The sequence below is a fragment of the Lynx canadensis genome, chromosome A1 (genome assembly GCF_007474595.2).
Source record: "Lynx canadensis isolate LIC74 chromosome A1, mLynCan4.pri.v2, whole genome shotgun sequence".
Taxonomy (NCBI): Eukaryota; Metazoa; Chordata; class Mammalia; order Carnivora; family Felidae; genus Lynx; species Lynx canadensis.
Window position 1 is genome coordinate 20,432,201 of NC_044303.2, and position 20,340 is coordinate 20,452,540.

Consider the following 20,340-nt stretch of genomic DNA (forward strand, 5'->3'; position numbering starts at 1 on the left):
CTATCCTCTTCTCCTTTTCACCCCACATCACCCAGGGTCATGAGTGTTTCCACTGCTCATTTCATAATGCTCCTATCAATTGTCCGGAATACCGGACTTGCTCCAAGAGTTTTCCCCACGAGTGCTGAAGTAATAGAAAGTTGAGGTGAATGACAGAGGTGTTGCTGGAACTGGTTGGAAGGACCTTTTAGCAGTGTTTTGCCTGAGGGGCACTGGGTTACAGGATCACTCCTGTTAACATTGTAACATTGTATCCACCCTATAAGCTGTGTCAAGCAATTTGCTTTCATCTGACTTTCTGTTGCAAGAGGCCATAAACTCAACCTAAAGGGGCTCAAACAAAAAGAGATTTTAGTGGCCTATATAATTGAAGAGCTCAGAGGTGGGGTCATCTTGTTATGCTGCCAAATGTAGGGCTCACGTGTGTTGTAAGGCCACTGTCTTCTCTCTATGGACCCCTTGCTCTTCTCTCTGGAGTGTTGGCTCCTTCCTGGACGGGCTCATCCCTCAGACTCACAAGACGGCTGCAGAAGCTCCGGAGCTTACGTCTTCTTAGTTCCACATCCACAAGGGATCATTGCAGTCAGCCATTTGATAGAAGAAGGATTAGCTGCATGAAACTGGATTTCCAGGGTATCTGGAAAGAGGAGCATGCCTGGAGATGCGACACGCCTAGAGATTAACCAGCCCTGGAGCCATCCTACCTTAAGGTGTGTGATCCGAGACAATAGCTTATTCTGATTGACAAAATGCCTTTATATGGGTTTCTTGTTAAAAGAGGAATTCACCTTTTTTTGCTATTGCATCTTTCGGTCCACACTTTCTTCTAGTTCCATCATTTTATTTGACATAGTACATTCAGCTGAAGGCATCCTAAATATTATTGTCATACTTGCTCCAGTTGGGTTATGTGCCACTCCTGATCATTCACAATGAGAATGTGATGTGTAAGTGGCCCCAGCCTAAGATGCCCCTGTCCACTTGTGCAGTGGGACAGCTTCATCCTACTTGACTACATGGACTGAGCATGGAGGAGGACGGATAGCTACTGGGTGATGAGGGTGTTGTTTCCATTAAAGAGTGAAATAGATACTGTGAAGCAACAATGTCTGGTGTCCAGTACCTCATCCAATTTGAGTGTGCCTTCTGTTACTCAGTGGCCTCAAACTGTCACCATAGTGAGCTGGGAGTGTGTAAGTAGTTGCTTGGTCTGGTCGCCTAGCATGTGTAACGTTGGGGGTGTTTAAACCAAAGGTAGATCTGCTGTGCTGTTGACCCATCTCAATAAGCCTATGAATACTTTTCCTCACTTAGGGCCTCATATCTCCAGCTTTGGGACATCAGCCATTAGAAGATCATAGCAAAGAAAAATGTGGTCCATGGCTAAGACAGATGCCGGAGATGGCCTTGAGCTGCTGGACGATCCAGGGCTCTCTAAAAGATACGAGGAAACCAAGACAGTATGAGCAGTATGTACCAGCCCCTGGACCCCACGGTTCTGTGGCCCCTTCTCTCATAGTCCCTGAAGTTCAGCTGGTCTCCGGGGTCTCAGAATCAGCCTGCTCTGTAGAACAGTGGGGCCTCAGGTCAGGCTGTGTCTAGCCATTTCAATTTTGCTGTTGGCTGGAATTTCATCTGTCAAGAAGGTTTTGCAGTCAGCCATTTGATAGCGGAAGAGTGAGCCCACGAAGCTGGATTTCCTGCCTATCTAGAAAGAGGAGCACGCCCGGAGATCTGACGTGCTCTGTGCAAATTAGGGCTTAGTTTTTGCTATTCCTGGTCAGTCTCCGCTAAACCTAATGTATTTCAATGTTTGAGGACGAAAACACACACAAACTCAAAGATTTTTTTTTTAATTTTTTATCATGAACTTAAGTAACTTCATCAAGAGAATCTCATCAATGTTAAGCTATTTACTTCCTTCCAAAGTAATTTCCTTTCTGTCAATGCACAGACATGCATTTTTACTTAGTTATAATTAGTGTGAACATGCTCGTTTTTGTTTAAGAAAGGTTTTCTTTACCTTGGCATTCAGATTTGTTTTCATAGGCGAAGAAAACACTGAGAACTAGAAGGAACCTTCGCTGGAGAATTGGGAGGATTATATGGGGTCATGTTATTCCAGAGTTGAAGAAACCTTAAAGGACCCTGAATCTCACCCCATAGCTCTGAGGACTCCCCTTTAGACTAACAGACTCATTGGAGCAGCCTTCCCACACAAAGGTCTCTCCAGCTCTTACTGGACGGCACCAAGAGTGGACTCTCCCTTCTAAAGGAAGAATGAAATCCCATTTTCCATCACCCCCCCTCCCCCAGGGCTAGGGTCTATGTGTCTGTCCCTGGGCTTGTACCCTCCTTACCTGCTAAGTTATGCAAACAGTTTCCCATGCAGGAAGAAAGCGGAGACCATGCTGCTCTGTAACACTCTTCCTCAAGCGTGTGTTGCTTTTCTCCCCCCTCCTAACATGTAACCACACACCAATAGTTTCCAATCTATCAAAGCTTAAATGTCCCAGTCTTCTCTCCTAAGTCAAGGACGCGGCGAAGTTAAGTTTAATTAAAAGCAGCAACTATTTGTACAGCTGTCTCGGGGTTCATGGCTCGTAAAAGGATTTAGCTTCAAACCTCCCTGCCCCTGTCCTCTGGGACTTTCACACAAAGCCATTTAGGCCCCTCATCTGGGCAGTTACCAGACCCGCGCTTCCCCAGTCACTTCAGGAGCGGCCCCCCCCACCCCCCATGCTGTGCCCTGATGCTACTTTAGGGGTCAGATGCTCTGGGCTCACGTGGCATGGGGCAAGGCAGAGAGGGGCAGGACTTCCCATACCCGAGTCCCCTTGTTTGGTTTGGGGGAACACAAGGCCTTGACGAAGTTCCTGAAAATTCTCAGGGTTGGGAAAGGGGGTGGGGGGGCATGATCAGGCACAGTCTTCCTTTCGTGAGCTTTCTCTGGCTCTTCGCACTTTTGATCGGGGCGGGTCTTTCACCGGCCACCTCCAGCACCCGCGGCGCGAATGGTCACTGACAGGCCTCTTTCAAAGGAGATGGGGGCGGGCCATCCCTGCAGGTAGATGCATCCGCTCAAAGCAGCACTCTCCCCCCCCCCCCCCCCCCCGGCAAAGTCCTGGAGTCGATGTAAAACCAGCGCTCAGCATTTGGCTGATTTTCGAGCGCACAGAGGCAGCGCTTCGGGCAGCCTTGGGTCTGCACACGCCCTTTCGGACGGAGCGAATTCAGCGGACAGCCCGGGTCACCCACTGCGGGCCGGGGGCGGGGGCGGGGGCGGGGGCGGGGCCGGCCCCACCCGGGAGAGGCCAGGGGGCCGCGAGGCCGCGGGTTAGGAAATGTGACCCTGGCGACCCCAAACGCCCCCGCCCCTCTCGCTCACTGCTGCACCTGCCCGCGGAGCGCGCCGAGCCGCCGACAGGGAAGCCGGCTTAGCCCCGCGCCCTTAGTGGCCTCCATCAGCCACCAAATGGTGGCTCTGCAGATTCTGCAGCTGCTGCAGCAGGAGTGGGGCTGAGGGGACGGTCCGAGCGACCCCGGGAGCCCGCGCGATCCAGACCACGTGTCCGCCGCCCCAGCGCGTCGCATAGGCAGGCCCTCGGCCGGCCGGGCCTGTCCTGGGGCGCCAGGATGGGGGGGGGGCAGGAATGGGGGGTCTGGGGCGCGGGTCAGCTCCCCAGAAGCGGAAGCGGTGCGAGGCGCCGAGGGGGGCGCGGCGCTGCACCCTGGCCCAGATGGGCATGCGCAGCGCGCTGGCGCGCGTGGTGGCCTCGACCTCGGAGCTGGTCAGCGTGGAGCAGACGCTGCTGGGCCCCCTCCTGCAGGAGAGGTCCTTCCCCAACCATCTGAAGGCGAGTCTGGCCTCCCGCACCCGCGTGGGGCGCAGGATCCCCGGGCAGGGCGGGGCCGCCCCCTGCGAGGCCGCGCTGGCCACAGACCTTCTGCCGGGGCGAGAGAGAACGCGGGAGGCGACACCCCCGGGGACTTGAGTCCAGGAACTCGGGCCCACCTGGAGCCCACCTGACTGCGGAGCCGAGACGCAGGGAAGCCTTGCCAAAACCTGCCTCTGGAACTCCTTTCTGTCTCTCACATAAATCAGCTCCCTGCTCCAGCTGAAGGCCCTTTCCACATGTGCAGCGGTCTGTGGATGGAGGACCGCTCCCCCTGCCCCCCCTTCTAAATTAATAGCCCTTTCTCCAGAGCCTTGCATACACGTATGAGGTCCCCTCTGTCTTTTGCATGACAAAATCACCTAGATTTATTTAAAGTTCCTTCACACTTAAGACTCACGATTATTTTTGCATAAATCCAACTCCCCGCAGAGTTCAGAGGCCTTACAGAGTCAACCTAAATTCTCATAAAGTGGGGTGAGAGCGGGGTGGGTTTCGGGTGTTGAAGCGTGAATACTAATGCTAAACTCCTGCTAAGTCACGCAGCTCATATCTGTAGGGCACGTTTCCTCTTACGGTACCAAACTGTTAAGTCAGTCGAGCCGGGGAACACAGCGGCCGCCTCTCAGGCCGAGTGGGGCTGTGGAAACCTGGGGGGGCTTGGGATCCAGTCTCCGCTTTGTCATTAACTAACCTTAATTGGTTGAAGGTCACGGATCTTGAGATCTTCTGGCTTTCCAGTTTTGCTTCATTGCTGCCTCCCAGGTGGCTAGCGGAAGGAAATGAGGGAGGGATGTTGAAGAAAGCCTAGAGCCGTCCTCAAGAGTTGCTTTTCTTGCTCTACAAGCCAGGGTTTGGGGCAAAAATGGGAAGTGCTGCTCCACTCATGTTAGAAAGTTAAAAAAGCAGCTGCATTTCACTAATGCTCTCTCGTGTGAAATGCACCTTGTATTTGGCACCCCAAAGAAATAAAAACTCCTGCCAGTTAAACTATGATGCGCCGTTTCTAAGATGTATCGCCACTTCCGAGATTTTTGAAACTTCGTGAAAAGAGGTGCATCTCAGAACTGACGGAATAGGAAGTGCTGTGTGATGTCAGGAACCTATCTGGGGCACAGGTAGGTTGGCAAGAGGAGAGACCGAGTGATGAGTTCCACCTTAGGTGATCTCGGAAGGCTTCTCAGAGGAAGTGATCTTTAAGAAACAAAATGAACGCTTGCCTCGCAGACATGAAAGGGAAAAAACATTTCAGGGGAGCTGTGTGATCCAAGGCCCGGAAGCAAGGAAAGGGCCTGGGCCTTTGGGGGAACTGAAATGAGCTCGCTATGGCAGAAGGTATAAAAGGATGCTGGAGACTAAGGGGTCTGATGCTGGGGTCAGGTGGCCAAAGGCCTGTGTGTCACGCAGAGGACGTTGAATCGTCTTGCAGGCAAAGGCAACTGTTGAAATGACTGAGGCGAGGACCTGACCCTGGATAAATCACAGCCGGGGAGGTCGCAGTTTGGGGGTCAGGTCAGAGACCGTGGTCCAAGGGCCTGACCCAGCTCAGACGCACTGAGCTCTCTGCTCTGGCCTACAAATCACACCTCCAGAACTTTACCCAGCTGTCACTTCTACTTGGTGACCCTCTTAACGCTTTCGACTTGACTTTTGTCCTCAACATGTTCCACGGTCCTCAAGCTTTCTTTATCCAAACCTCAACCCCCTCACTCCTTTTCCAAGAAAATGGAGGCCGACAGATACAAATAGCTTCCTCTCCACCTGAAAAATCTCATTTCCACTCATCCTCCTTCTCGTCGCTAATAAAGAAATGCTGTTTGGTCCCCTGACCCCCAACCAACGTAGCCTTCCTCTTAGCTGCTAGGGCAAATCCTTCATCTGCCCTGGACCTCGTTCTATCAATTCCCTTCCCATCCATATAGTCTCTGCTGCCTGCACTCTGCCGGTTCCTCAGTCCATAAACTTGCTCAAGCTTCCCTTACCTCCCTGCACCTTGAGTCCCAGTCCTTTATTCACCTTCCGAGAAAACAAGTAGACATCTGCATGTGTTGCTTCCACTTTCTAGAAGTGTCCAGAGTGCTCATTAGGAACAGAGCTGTCAACTTTCTTACTCCCGGAGTCTGCTGCTCACCTGCAAGGGTGAGTTCTTAGAGCTCCTGAGAAGAGCCAGTACTTTCAGAAGGGAGAGAAACAGGCAGAGGTTTCTCTGGATGATTTGCCTCCTGGCTAACTAACATCTTGGGATTTTTCTTGGTTTTCTATTTGGAGAGAAGGTAGTATCTCCATTTGGTTGTGGAGTAATGATTATAAAGAACTCAGACTTAAGGACACAGTAGTTTGTCTTTCCAGGGGGCTGGTTATGCAGAGTTGGCTTCATTATCACTGGTGTTAACTCGAAAAAGTCGGGAGAATTGTCTTTCTATATATTTTTTGTGACGTAAGTTTTAGGTGCCCAGCTTTATCATTTGACATCTGTATATACTACAAAGCGATCACCACCATAAGTCTTGTTACAACCCATCACCACACGGTTGACCACCTTCACCCATTTCACCCACCCCTCCACCCCCTTCCCCTCTGGGAACCACTAGTCTGTTCTCTGTATCTCTGATTTTTGTCTTTGCCTTATTTTGTTTGTCCTTTTGTTTTGTTTTTCAGATTTCACATCTGAGTGAAATCATACAATATTTGTCTTTCTCTGTTTGACTTATGTCACTTAGCATAGTACCCTTGAATCCATCCATGCTGTCGCAAATGGCAAGATTTTATTATTTTTTATGGCTATGTGTGTGTGTGTGTGTATGTGTGGAGCCACCTCTTTATCCATTTATGTATCAATGGCCATTTAGGTTGTTTTCATATCGTGGCTATTAAAAATAATGCTGCAGTGAACACAGGGGTGCGTGTATCTTTTCACATTCGTGTTTTCATATATTTTGGATAAGTACCCAGAAGTGGAAGAGCTGACTCCTAGGGCAGTTCTGTTCTTTATTTTTTGAGGGATCCTCATAGCGTTTTCCAAAGTGGCTGCACCAATTTACATTCCCACTAACAGTGCACAAAGGTTCCCTTTTCCCCACGCTTTCACCAACACTTGCTATTTCTTGTCTTTTTGATACTAGCCATTGTAACAGGTGTTAGGAGATACTGTGGTTTTGATGTGCATTTCTCTAATAATTAATGATGTTGAGCATCTTTTCCTGTGCCTGCTGGCCACCTGTATGCTTTCTTGGAGAAATGTCTATTCTTGTGCTCTGCACGTTTTTTAGCCAGTAGTTTACTTTTGTGTTGTTGAGTTGTATGAGTTCTTTATATCTATTTAGATATTAACCCCTTCTCAGATGTTTGGTTTACAAATATCTTCTCCTATTCAATGGGTTGCTCGTTTCTTCTGGTGATGGCTTCCTTTGTGGAGGAGAATCTCATTAGTTTGATATAGTCACATTTATTTTTGCTTTTGTTTCGATTGCTGTTGGAGTCAGATCCACAAAGATGTGTCCCTAAGACTGATGTCAAGGGAGCTTACTGCCTATGTTTTGTACCCCCCGTCTCATTCTTTTGCCTGTGGCTCTCCAAGGTTCTCATTACCATTTATGGAAGAGACTGTCCTGTCTTCATTGTTATTGGCTCCTTTGTCATAGATTAATTGCCCATATATGTATGGATTTATTTCTAGCTCTCAGTTCTGTTCCATTGATCTGTGTGTCTGTTTTTGCACCAGTATTGTGGTATAGCTTTGTAGTATACCTTGAAATCAGGGAGCATGATCCTTACAGCTTTGTTCTTTTTTAATCGTGCTTTGGCTATTTGGGGTCTTTTATAACTCCACACAAATTTTAGAATTATTTGGTCTAGTTCTTTGAAGTATGCCATGAATTTTGATAGGGACTGCACTGAGCCTGTAGGTTGCTTTGGTTCGTATGGCTATTTTAACAGTACTAATTCCTTCAATCCCTAAATATGGAATATATTTCCATTTATGTGTGTCTTCTCCAATTCCTTTCATGTTTTCTATATTTTCAAATTAAGGACACGCAGATTGATTTTCTACACAGAATGATTTCAGGAGGACTTGTACTAATGGAAATAACACTTGTGTGTCACTTGGAAGTGTGTGGAAATGTCTCCAACATCAGGTCTCTTTCACAGTGTTACTTGCCACAGAGAGGAGGACTCACTTGGCCTGAAGCCCACAGCCCAGGTGATAGGCAGCAGGGACCCAAAGCAGAGACAGTGCAGCACAGCTCGGTGATCTGGTCTTCCAGAATATTTTAAACCTACTATGCCACTGCCTGCTGTAGGCCCTTGGACAGAGTATCCTTCTTGTGCCTCAATCCCCTTGCCTGTAAAGTGGGGGTAGAGGGATCTAATCTTACTGGGTTATTAAGATAATGCACATGAAGTCTTAGCTAGTGGCTGCCCATATAAAGTCCCAATACCTTTGAGCTATTATTATTATTATTATTAATAAGTTGATGCCTCATGTTCTTGTCAACTGTTATTATTGTGTTGCATTCTTGATATTGATGGATCTGACCCATGGACTCTATTTAATTTTCTGAGTTTACAGAAGCAGAGTCAGGATGACCCAAGGAGACTTTTAAGAGGCCTCCACTCTCCAGAAGTCAGCTTTAGCCCATGTCTCTTATGACTAGCATAGAGACGTTATCACTGAATGACTTCCTGATCAAACCACTGAGGATTAATTAAGGAAGTGAAATTTTTAGGCTCGGAGGCAGAGAAACTCTCATCACAATACTAACGGATATTTTTTGATAGTATTTTAGTCTTTTCTTAAAGAATCCAACACAATATTCTTTTTGAATATTTAGAGATTATCAAACACACGCCAAACATACATGAAGTGAGATTCTTTATAGTGGATAAAAAATGCTTCACGGTACTGAGTCTTGTTAAATTTGTTGGAGAGCCTAGAGTTAATCAGCTTGACAAACATCTGTTACAAGAGGAAACTGAGGTTCAGAGGAATTTAGGATTTTGCTAAAGATCTCATAGCTGGTAAGTCATGGCCCATGATCCAAACATGGTTTTAGCTGACTTTTTCTACCAAATCAATTAGAGAGGGGCTATGAATATCATGCTGAAATCAAGTACATGAGTGTGTACAGTTGACAGGGTACAGTCGTATGTGCCATGCACTGCACACTGCTTGGACTACAACAGTCACCTTGTAGACTGGGTATCTTAGTCAGCGTGGGCTGCTGTAACAAAATGCCATAGACTGGGGGGCTTAAACCACGGGCATTTATTTCCTCATTGTCCTGAAGGCTGGAAAGTTGAAGATCGAGGTGCAAGCAAATTTGGGTTTTGTTAAGGGCTTTCTTCCTGGCTTGTAGACTGCCTGCTATGTCATGAATGGTTTTTCCTCTGTACATGCAGAAAGAGAGAGAGAGAGAGATCTTGGATGTCTCTTCCTCTTCTTACAAGGACCTCAATCCTATCAGATTAGGACTTCACCCTTACGAGCTTATATAACCTTTATTACCTCCCTAGATGTCCTTTTTCCAGTACAGTCACGCTAGAGGTTACGTTTCAACATATGAGTTTTTTTGTGGGGGGACACAATTTAGCTCATTATATTGGGTCATTTGTGTGTCTCTTTATGTGATGGCCACTTTACATAGTGACAAAAAGCACCAGACAAATGTAGGAAATCATTATCAAACTGGTAATAACTATCAAGGATGCTTTAGGCACACTCACCACTCAAAGGGAACATAGAAACACACAGTCTAGGATTTTAAGAGCTGCTGAAAATGACCAACTTACATAGACACCATTAACCAAGCCAATTATGAAGTCACTCTGATTGAGTTTGTCTGTCTTCCTTTGAGGAGTTACAACCATTTACAGTTTCCAAGAGTTCTGCTCTGGAGCAAGTTTCATGGAAACTATGGCTGATGCCAACTTTCGGAGGCAAGAGAACATTCCTGCTGTTACAGATTAAACTTGCCTTTGGAGGGGCACCTGCATGACTCAGTCGGCTAAGTGTCAGACTCTTGATTTCTGCTCAGGTCATGATCTCACTGTTCATGAATTCGAGACCCACATCGGGCTCTGCATCGACACTGTGAAGCCTGCTTGGGACTCTCAATCTCTCTCTCTCTCTCAAAATAAATAAAGCTTAAAAAAAAAACCTGCCTGTGGGTTCACTCATTTCAATGAGCTAATTCCACTAGCAGTCATTCCTTCGTGTTCAGTAGTCTTTGCTGGTTTTCTCATTCTACATACCGAGTGCGGTGGTCATAAAACCATTGGCTTTGGCTTCACGGTCCCTGCTAATGTTCTTTGCAAACTGCAAGTGTGAATGTTGGGTCACTCAGAGGAAGACATTGGTGATGACTGCTTTTTTCCTCATTAACATGAGTTGTGAAGCCAATTTCTGCAAATGTGGGAACTGTGCCTTTAAAAATTACTAACATACTATTGAAGAAATAAATGCTCAGGGTTATAGGGTTAGTAGCATAGCCACAGAATCGCCCTTCACTGGGGATAAAATCATGTTTTTCTGTGACAAAAAGCCCCAGTGACTGCTCTTCAAGTAGCTTAACTCTAGCTTTGTTATTGCTCATAATGTGAATGATAAGAAAATCAGGGCACTTATGCTTCCAAAATGAAACTTTGGGGAAAGATAGGGCAGGAAGGCCCTAAAACAAAACTACTTATATATAACATCTTGCTGGAAATGCTGCCGTGCTTTATTTTACAGTTTTGGGGTTTGCCTTGTGAACGTACCTGAATCAAGTGCTTGTATCCATCGCAAAGTGCTTTTAACTGGACTTTTCTAACGAAAACGGTACCGCACCCAAAGCAAATGCATAAGGAACCTTAGTTACTTTTGAGTGTTGAAACTGGGTACCCCACACGTAAAAATGTTTAATTTCCTGTGGACGATAGACTTTTTATGGTGACTGGCAGATACTTTGGTTCTTCACTGAGTGTTTTATTAACACAGTTGCATATCTATTTGAGATTGACCTGGGGTCCAGGCAACTGGAGGCTGCTCTGGGCCCTGTGAACTTGTAGTTCGAAGCCAGATGTTGATGAACCAAGGGGCAGTTTGTAGTATACTGTTTCTGATAGCGTGGTTTTCACAACACGCCTCTAAATAAAGAAATGGCATTCCCATTTTACGTACACATCCAGTGCAGAAGGTTGTGATGGGTCTGGGGGAGGGGGTTTGTGTTCCTTTAGTGGAGAGCGGCCTGCTGGCCAAGCTGAAGTTCATTAAGGTCAGGCTTCATCCCAGAAAGCTGGGAAAAAGCTCTTTCTTCAATCCTCTCTGTAGAGGGCATTAGGTTCATGGGGAGCAAGAAAGGAAAATGTGAAAAGAAACAAGGTTGCGGAGGCCCTTGTAAGAGAATATAGCTTAAAATGTTGCTGTTTCCAAAAGAATGGACTTATTTTAAAGCCGGAGGTTAAGCCTATATGAACTGGTTTTTAGTTTTTGTAGATCTAGAAGTGATTTTGAAGGTGATGAGGTAGGGAAAAAGCCAAAAATCTTCCTCATGGATTGCTTAAAAGTTATCTGAATTGTAGAGCCTATAAAGTCATATTGTGTTTTTGACTTTACTATCCGTTGGTGTTGGTTTCAGAAAACAAGCCTTGAAACTGCTGTGCCAGATTCTTTTTGCCTTCAAGCCTTCAGTTTCGATGGGAGTGTTTATTTTCAGTAAGAAGCTAAAAAAAGGCTTAGCTTTTCTTCCCTTTTGGATTTTGCAGGTGCATTTACGGTTGCTCCAGGGTTCCAGATGTGCGCATTCCTAATAAATACAATGCAGAAGGCGGCAAAGGGCAAGTGGGCAGTTTTTGTAAGAGACCTCCCTTTCTCCCAGGTAGGAGAGGGCCGAGCGGCGGAAGAGTGAGCTCCAGCTAGGAGGTGTCTGATTAGCTACGGGTTGGCTTTGCATGGGGTGTAGAAGGTTCCACACCTTGACCGTCTTCCAGACAGCCAAACCCTCTCAATTATGTTGCAGGGAGGAAGGATGGGCCAATGGACCAATTTTCAATTTGTATGTGACCAATGCCAGTTTGAGGTTCGTAACACCCAGCCTTAAGAAAAATAGAGTGACTGTGGCCAAAGAAGAAACATTCAGTTGCAGACATTGTTGTTCCATCCCGAAGCTAGGGCGTTGCCTCTCCTGCGTGCTTTCATGGTATCCCTGCTCACCCCTCTGTGGAGTCTATGGTGGGGGGGGGGGGGGAATCCAGGCCCCCACCCCCTTCTGCCGCCTGCCCTGGAGAGTGAGCTCTGCTTTGCGAATCACTGCTGTACCAGCCCGGTTTCTGATCTGGGGGCGGGTCTTTGATGAACATCTGTGTTTGGGAAGAGAGGATAACTCAAGCCCTGCCACTCATTTGCTGCTCGAGGTGGGTACATTGCCTGATCTCTCTAAACCCCTGTCATTCACGGACTGTTGTGAGGACTGAGTGAGACAGGGTGTGTCAGGAGCCTGGCTTTGGATCCTGCATCTAGTGGGTTAGGCCAGACCAGCGTTCTTAAAACTCTGGCTCGCCCTGTTATCCCCAGGCTTGGAAGAGTCCAGGGACCTTACTGTGGCGCTCAAGGCTCACACACTAATTTCTGTCCTGGTTCGGAGCAAAAAGATCTTTCAGACTGGCCCCTTCCCAGTCCCAGCCCCTCCTTGACTTCAGGCCATAGCTCATGTTACTCATTCTGATTGCGGGGGCCGTCTTTTCCCTGGGGGGGCCGATACTGCTTTCCCTAGAATCACCTGTCTCGTAATATCGGTACACTCTTCCCACCACTTCTCTGATGCCTCATTTCTTCTGCAAGGGCTGGCAGGACAGAACTCTGATGGTCTTGACCACTTAAAAAAAAGATTATTGTGGTTAAAAAAAAAAAAGGGCATAACATAAAGTTTACTATTTTAAGCGTATGGTTCAGCAGTATAGAGAGCGTTCACATTGTTGTGCAACTAATCTCCATAATTTTTTCATCTTGAACATCCGAAACCCTGTACACGTTAAACAACAAATCCCCAGGGGCACCTGGGTGGCTCAGGGGGTTGAGCCTCCGACTTCACATCAGGTCACGATCCCACAGTCGGTGGGTTCGAGCTCCATGTCTGCTCTGTGCTGACAGCTCAGAGCCTGGAGCCTGCTTCAGGTTCTGTGTCTCCCTCCCTCTCTCTGCCCCTCCCCCGTTCGCTCTCTCTCTCCTCTCTCTCCCAAAAATACATTAAAAAAATAAAGGCTTATGGGGCGCCTGGGTGGCTCAGTCGGTTAAGCGTCCGACTTCTGCTCAGGTCATGATCTCACGGTCCGTGAGTTCGAGCCCCGCGTCGGGCTCTGTGCTGACAGCTCAGAGCCTGGAGCCTGTTTCGGATTCTGTGTCTCCCTCTCTCTCTGACCCTCCCCTGTTCATGCTCTGTCTCTCTCTGTCTCAAAAATAAATAAACGTTAAAAAAAATTAAAAAAAAATAAAGGCTTCTACTATGAAAAAAAATAAATAAATAAACATTTTTAAAAAATGAAAAAAAAAAAAAAAACCCAACAAATCCCCATTTCTCCTCCCCCCCGGCTCTGGCATCCACCATTCTTTCTGTTTCTGTGACTTTGACTCTAAGTACCACACATAAGTGGAATCGTACGGTATTTATCGTCTTGTGTCTGGTTTATTTCAGTTAGCATAATGTCCTCCAGGTTCATTCACGTCATAGCACCTTTTAAAGGCTAAATAGTATTTCCTCCTATGTATATACCACAGTTTGTTTATCCATCGATTTGTCAACGGGGACTTGGGCTGCTTCCCCCTCTTGGCTGTGGTGGAGAGTGCCACTGTGGATGTGGATGTGCAGGTATCTCTTTGAGACCCTGACTCCGTCTTTTGGCTGTACTTGTATGTTCCAGAAGTGGAATTGCTGAATCGTACGGTGATTCCTTGTTTCATTTTTGGGGGGAGCCTCCATACTGTTTTCCAGAGTGGCTCGGTGACTTTCCCTTCCCACCAGCGGTGCCCAGAGGTGCCAGCTTCTCCACATCCTCACCAACACTTGTTGTGTTCAGGTTTTTCTGACAGTGGTCATCCTAATGGATATGAGGTGAGCTCGACCACTCTTTTTGAGCCTTAATCTTATCCTGTGTGACATCTCTACTGAACAGTTTAAATAGTTTCATCTCACCAATTAGATTCCCAACTCCTATGGGACATATTTTTCTTTGCTTTGCTGTCCTTCCTTCCCCTTCTGTCCTTCTTGCTGATATCACCATCTAGCGGAGTACCCTATGCACAAGCTTAGGTTGATGGAGTGCCTTATAAATGCAGTTTGTGGGACCGTAAGCTTATTTGACCTTCACGGTCTCTCCACGTGGTCGCTGTTTCCATTTTACAGATTAGAATACTGACTATTCCATAGATGAAATGTCTTGTCCGCAGATGGCCGATTAGAGGGGCAGAACCAGGGCTCTGGTGGCAAATCCAGTGCTCATGAAGGAGTCAACTCCACATTCCAGGTGTCTTTGTAGATACCTGGAGGGCTGTCCCATCCTAACTAACACCTATGAAGTCCCTTTTGCCGCATAGGGTAACATGCTCACAGGTTTTGAAGATTGGGACATAGACATCTTCGGGAGGCCACTCTTCTGTCTACGATAGGGCAGATTTTGGCTAGGAATTAAGAAAAAATGTTCTGAAGACTAGAGCCAGGGGTTGCCTCCAGTGTGGCAAGCGGTGGGACACCAGGTATGCCATAGAAAGGATTCACACATCGGAACGAGCTTCGTATGAACCCTCTGCAGTGCTTGGATTATGAGTCTATAAATGTTTGTCTTCTGTAGGATTGGGTTTCCGTGTTTTTACCATAGCCCCCATCCCGTTTCCCTAGACATTTGGATGTATGCTCTATGTGTCTCAATCCTCCTATTAGGTTAGAAGCTCCTTAGAAAGAAGTCACTCATGTCTTAATGCTTTTTACCCAGTGAGGGCAAGCATGTAGTGGAGATTTTACACGTTTGAAATAAACGTAATTATTAATTTAAATTAACTGAGCCAAACAGGCTGAGGCCATTACCCCAGTAGATTAGTTGAGTCCGTATAAAATGTAGATGCTGGCTATCAGTTTGGACCACCGTAGCAATCAATACATTTCATATCCAGAGTCTGAAATTACACAAGGCTTTGGAAGCTCCAAAACCTGCTTTTAGATTGCTCATAGTGCTAATGCTGACAATGTGCTCAAAACCCCACGTAGGATATTACATCATTTCTGGAAGCATCTGGGACTTGTCAAATAAAGGCTGCCGGGAGGATGTGCTCTGTCATTGAACGGAAAGCACCATACAGGAAATCATCACAGATATTGATGATGTGATTTTCTACTGAAAGCCCATGAGCCATTCAATATTCCGTTGCCTCTATGCGGTGAATTTTTGGCCCCCGCCTGTGCAACAGAATCAGTAGAGGTTTAGTTGGAGGCCATGATTATTGGATCCACAGTTGGCCTTCAGACCCTTCAGAAGGGAAGAGAAGCAACCACCTGCTCTATTTTTCCATCCCCTGGCTTAAGAGTCCCATGGAAAGCCTATGCCTATTAATTTGTTTTCTTTGACTGTGAATATATTTGAGAAAGGATTAAAAAGAAATACTGTACTAAAAGAGTAAAATAAAGAGACTTTGCAGAGCTTGCCAGGGATTTGAAGTTTACCCAGGGCCTCAGGGACCAGTACAGCCCAGCAGTGGAATTTTATTATATGTATACTTTCCTCAAACGATGCCTTCTTTGATTCTTTACAGTAAACGTGAAATTGACTTCAGATTTTAGGCCCACAAACATATTTTTGAAGGCATTTTAATCTTATTTGGGTGATGAATGCCTTTGCAGACTGGCTAATAGGCGCACGTCAGCACACATTTCGGTGGTTCCTTCAATTTTGAATTTCCCTTTGCATGTTGTCTTTGATCCTTCCACTTTGTACTTAGAGTTGTATTACTTCTATAAAGCAAGCGGACAATTTCCCTTGATGTGGATCTAGGGGAAGTAGTCCAGAGGCATTTTTTTCCCCCTCTACTTTCCCATTCCCAAGCAATATGCTCCAGGAATATAGGTTGCTCCATAAAGTAGGGGACAGATTATCTAAGTAGCCCCTTGATACCTTCTGAGCAGAAAGGAGCGACACACAAAGGCAGGGACGTGAGAATGCTTTAAAGAGGAATTCAAAACAAGAAGCATGGGTGTCTGTGAATAGTTGAGTAAGGGAACTGTGGTGTCTTGTGTTTATCTTTATCCCAGCACCTAAGTCGCCTGGGTCCTGCTGCCATGGTTTGCCATGGTTTGCTGAATCGAATAGATGAATGTTTGTTTTGTTTCCCAGAAGATGTTCTGTAATAAACACTTTGCCAGAAGCCCAAGTCCTTCTAACCCAAGTGACAGCATTTTTTGTTAGGGAGAAGAATACCTTCTCTTTCTGTACAGAATAAGGAAGAAAACTCTAGTTCCAAACTCTAATTTCAGCTTTCAGTTCTCTCTTTCATTTTCTTTGGGATTATCTGTTTTTTTTTTCCTTTTCCTAAATTATTGAGTTGAATTCTTAGCTCATGACTTTCCAGTGATTATTCTTTACTTATCTATAGCAGTAAGTGTATGTATTTCTCAATGCAGCTGGATCCCACAAATTCATGATCTACTGTTTCCATAATTGTTCAGTATAAAGCATTTTAAAATTTCAGTTATTCTTTCACTGATCTATGAATTATTTAGAAGTCGACTTTTAAGTCATATATGTACTGGGAAGATTATGTTACTGATTTCTCGTTTATTTGCATTGTGATTTGTATGATATAGACTTCTAGATGTTCATTGGGAATTTGCTTTCAGCCTATTATAATATAATCAGCTTTCATAATTTTTCTGTATGTCTTTGAGAATAAGTGTATCTGCTTATCTTTATTGGACCAAGCTTGTGATTAGTGTTTCCATCTTGTGATTAGTGTTTCCATCTTTTCTCTCAAGGTTGATTGATTGTTTTGTTGTTTGACTTATTAGTTTCTGAGGAAGCTGGGTAAAAATCAGCTTTTATGTTTGTGGATTGAATGTAAATTGACATTATCATATTAGGCACACACAGGTACAAAACTGTTGTAACATCTTGGGGTATAATTTCTTTTATTAATTGTTGTTTATTTTATCCCCAATAATGAATTTTCTGGCTTTGTTTCGGCTTCTGTTTGCTTTGTATATATTTTAGCATCCATTTGTTTTAAGTTTTTAGGTGTTTTTAGTTTTAAATGTGTTTCTTATAAAGAACATACTGATAGATTTTTTTAAAAAAATCCAATCTGGTGAACACTATATTTCAAAAGGTGGCTTATTTGATGTTTTCTTTTCACCTCGATTTATATTTCTTCATTTTTACTGACGAATGATAGGATCAATTAAGTGTTAATATACCTCTTAAGTCTGCTGAGTTTTAACTTTACGTATTATTTCTGTGCTTTAATGATAGCACTGACATTTCCCACATGCATACTTAACAAGTCTGATGTTTATCAATTTTGCCACCTTTCTCTGAATATGTACAAAGCCTCAGAATGCCACTCCATCCTACATGCTACTCCTATTCAGCGTCTTAGAAGCATCTTGCTTTTGTAAGCCCCAAGTTCATTGTTAGATTCGCGTCATATTTTTAAGTTCCTTTGTCCACTGTTGCTTCTTATATCTCATTCTTTCCTTTTGAATTAAATTTCCTTTCTGAATTAGAGCTCTAGAAAAATATGACAGTGGGGTAACTCTTGTTGTGCTATTAAATGAAGGTATATTTATTTTGCCCTGACGTTTAAATAATAGCTTATTTGGACTAAAAAAACCACTCTATGTTGACAATTATTTGAAAAATTATTTCATTCCTTTCTGTCTTCAGTGGTTGTAGCTCAGTAGTTGGCTGTCTGACTTGTCATCTCCTGAAGCCATCAGCCATTTTCTCTCTGGTTGCCTTTAAGAGTAGTTTTGCCTTGGGGCCCCTGGGTGGTTCAGTCGGTTGGGTGTCCAACTCCGGCTCAGGTCATGATCTCATGGTACCTGGGTTCGAGCCCCACGTCAGGCTCTGTGCTGACAGCTCAGAGCCTGGAACCTGCTTTGAATTCTGTGTCTCCCTCTCTCTGTGCCCTTCCCTACTCACTCTGTGTCTCTCAAAAATAAAAAAAACATTGAAAAAAAATTTTTTTAAAGTACTTTTGCCTTAATAAGTTTAGATTTTAATCTCATTTAACTTATTCTGTTCCCGGATTATTTTACTTCCTGAATCTCTGTTCATGAACTTGGATTCATATTTTGGATCAATTTCAAATAATTCTTATCCATTTTTCTCTTTGAATATTGCTTCCCCACCTCTCCCCCAGCCTCTCTCGTCTCTCCTGGAAGTGCATCTGGTGGGTTTCATCATTCTGTCATCCATATTGCTTAACATCTCATTCATATTTCCCATGCCTGACTTTTCATCTTGAATTCTGAGTGATTTTATCCTATTAACCATCCAGTTTACCATTCCTCACTTCCGAGGTTTATTCAGGTGTATAAATTGTCTATTGAGTTTTTAATTTGTCATGATAGTTGTCATGCTAGAAATGGCGTTTGGTTCTTTTTCAAGCCTGTTTTTACTTAAAATAGTTTTGATTCCTTTTTATATCTGTAATCACTTTAAACAGATTGTATAGTTTCTAGCTGAAATACTCGGAGTTTAATCCTGCCCTGAATTGGTATCTGCTGTATCATGGTGGACTATGTTTTAAATTTCATATTCTGAGTTTGTCTTTGACAAAGCTTTATGAGAATACTACTGTGGGGCATGGGCTGTGGATGTGTCCCCATGGATTAGGCTCTTGTTTGCTTTTACCAACGTGTCTGTGGATATTTCAGCCCAGTTCCATTTTTTTAAGTTAATTTCTTAGCGTGAGTGTTTCCGTAACGTATATATGGTATGGAGTATAGAGGGCAGCTCCAAACTTAAGCTGCTGTGTAGTAAAGGTCAATAGTTATGCATCCTCGGGGCAACTTTATCCTCTATCCCAAACCCAGCTCGAGACCGACTTTCTTTTTTTGATGAGTATTGATGCACAGCTAAAATAATCTACTCTTCCTTTATCTTTGGCTCTTAGGAATTTCCATTGCTTTCTTGCAATATCAGAAAGGATGTTTGTTCTATTTTATTTAGAATTCAGTTAGCAAAAGGTTTCGGGGAAACTAAGTGTGCCATGTTACCAGAGCCGGAAGCCTGTGGAGAATCATTTACATGTATTTAAAATAAGTTATCTATTTAACATTATCTCTGAGATGGAATAATTTTATTTGTTTGATTATTTATTGGAATAATTTTAGCATACCACGTCTATATAATGGATTTTAGAATGTGAACCATTTGGGGATTAAAAATCTGTTTAGTTACTTCATTATTTTTAACTACCTGGGAACTGTTCTTTCTAAATTTGCATTGGAAACTTCTTGAGATGATGTTATCAAATACAAATCCTGTATTGGAATTTTGAAGACAGTGAATATGGAATAATAGCAACAAAGGCTATCTGTGTATTCTTCAAAGCTCTGCTAGGAACAAATAACAGAAACTCAACTCCAAATGGCTTAAGTAAAAAGGCATATTTATTGACTCAGATACCCCCAAAATCCTGGGGTTTATTGTTCAAGTATTGCTGGGTCAATATGCTCAGACAATGTAATTAGAATCAATCGCTTTTAATACCTTTGTTCTACTTTCTTCTGTGCTGTCTTCATTCTCATTTGGATTCTCCCCTTAGAGTGACAAGATGCTTTCTAAAAGCCCCAGTTAAAGAGAGCTTCTCTTTCGCAATCTAACAGACATTCTGGAACTGCGGCTTATTGGTCTGTGTTAGACCTGTCCATTCCTGACCACTCCAAGTGGCTGAAGGGGGGTGGTCTCCGATTGGTCTGGTCCCTGGAGTTGTAGAATTGGGGTCAGCTTTAGTCAAACCACATAGGCTGAAAATGGAGGGGAGAGGTTCTCTGAGAGAAAAAATGAGGTCCTGTGATGAGAAGAGATGGGAATGGAAGCTAGGTACACAAAACATAATAAATGTCCCATAACCTATCTAATTGTATGTGTTTGCTGTTTATTTCAGGATCATGTTGAGTTTAGACACATCTGCAGTCATTTGGCTCTACAAATTCAAGGACAACAGTTTGACAGAGATCTGGATACTGCCCACCGGTGTTTGAAGACAATAGTCATGAAGCTGATTCAGTCACTTGCTAATCTTCCTTCAGATGCCCACGTGGTAGCCTGTGCTTCTTTGAGACAGATCTTACAGAATCTCCCAGACATATGGATGCTCAAGACACCAGAATTAGAACCACAGCCAGTACTGCTAAGAGGACTGGGTACCTGACATTCTTAATTGAATCAGCAGACAGTGGGTGCTTTTATTCCCAGGAAG

The 20,340-nt window shown here is 44.5% G+C and overlaps 1 protein-coding gene across 1 annotated transcript; it reads left to right on the forward strand.

Moving 5' to 3' along the window:
* Positions 1 to 1,401: 1,401 nt before the first annotated feature.
* On the forward strand, positions 1,402 to 20,292 carry DLEU7 (deleted in lymphocytic leukemia 7). Its single transcript, XM_030319439.1, is given in 4 exon segments — positions 1,402 to 1,586; positions 3,172 to 3,723; positions 3,725 to 3,857; positions 20,026 to 20,292. Coding segments are annotated over 4 exon segments (1,137 nt in total).
* Positions 20,293 to 20,340: the final 48 nt, after the last annotated feature.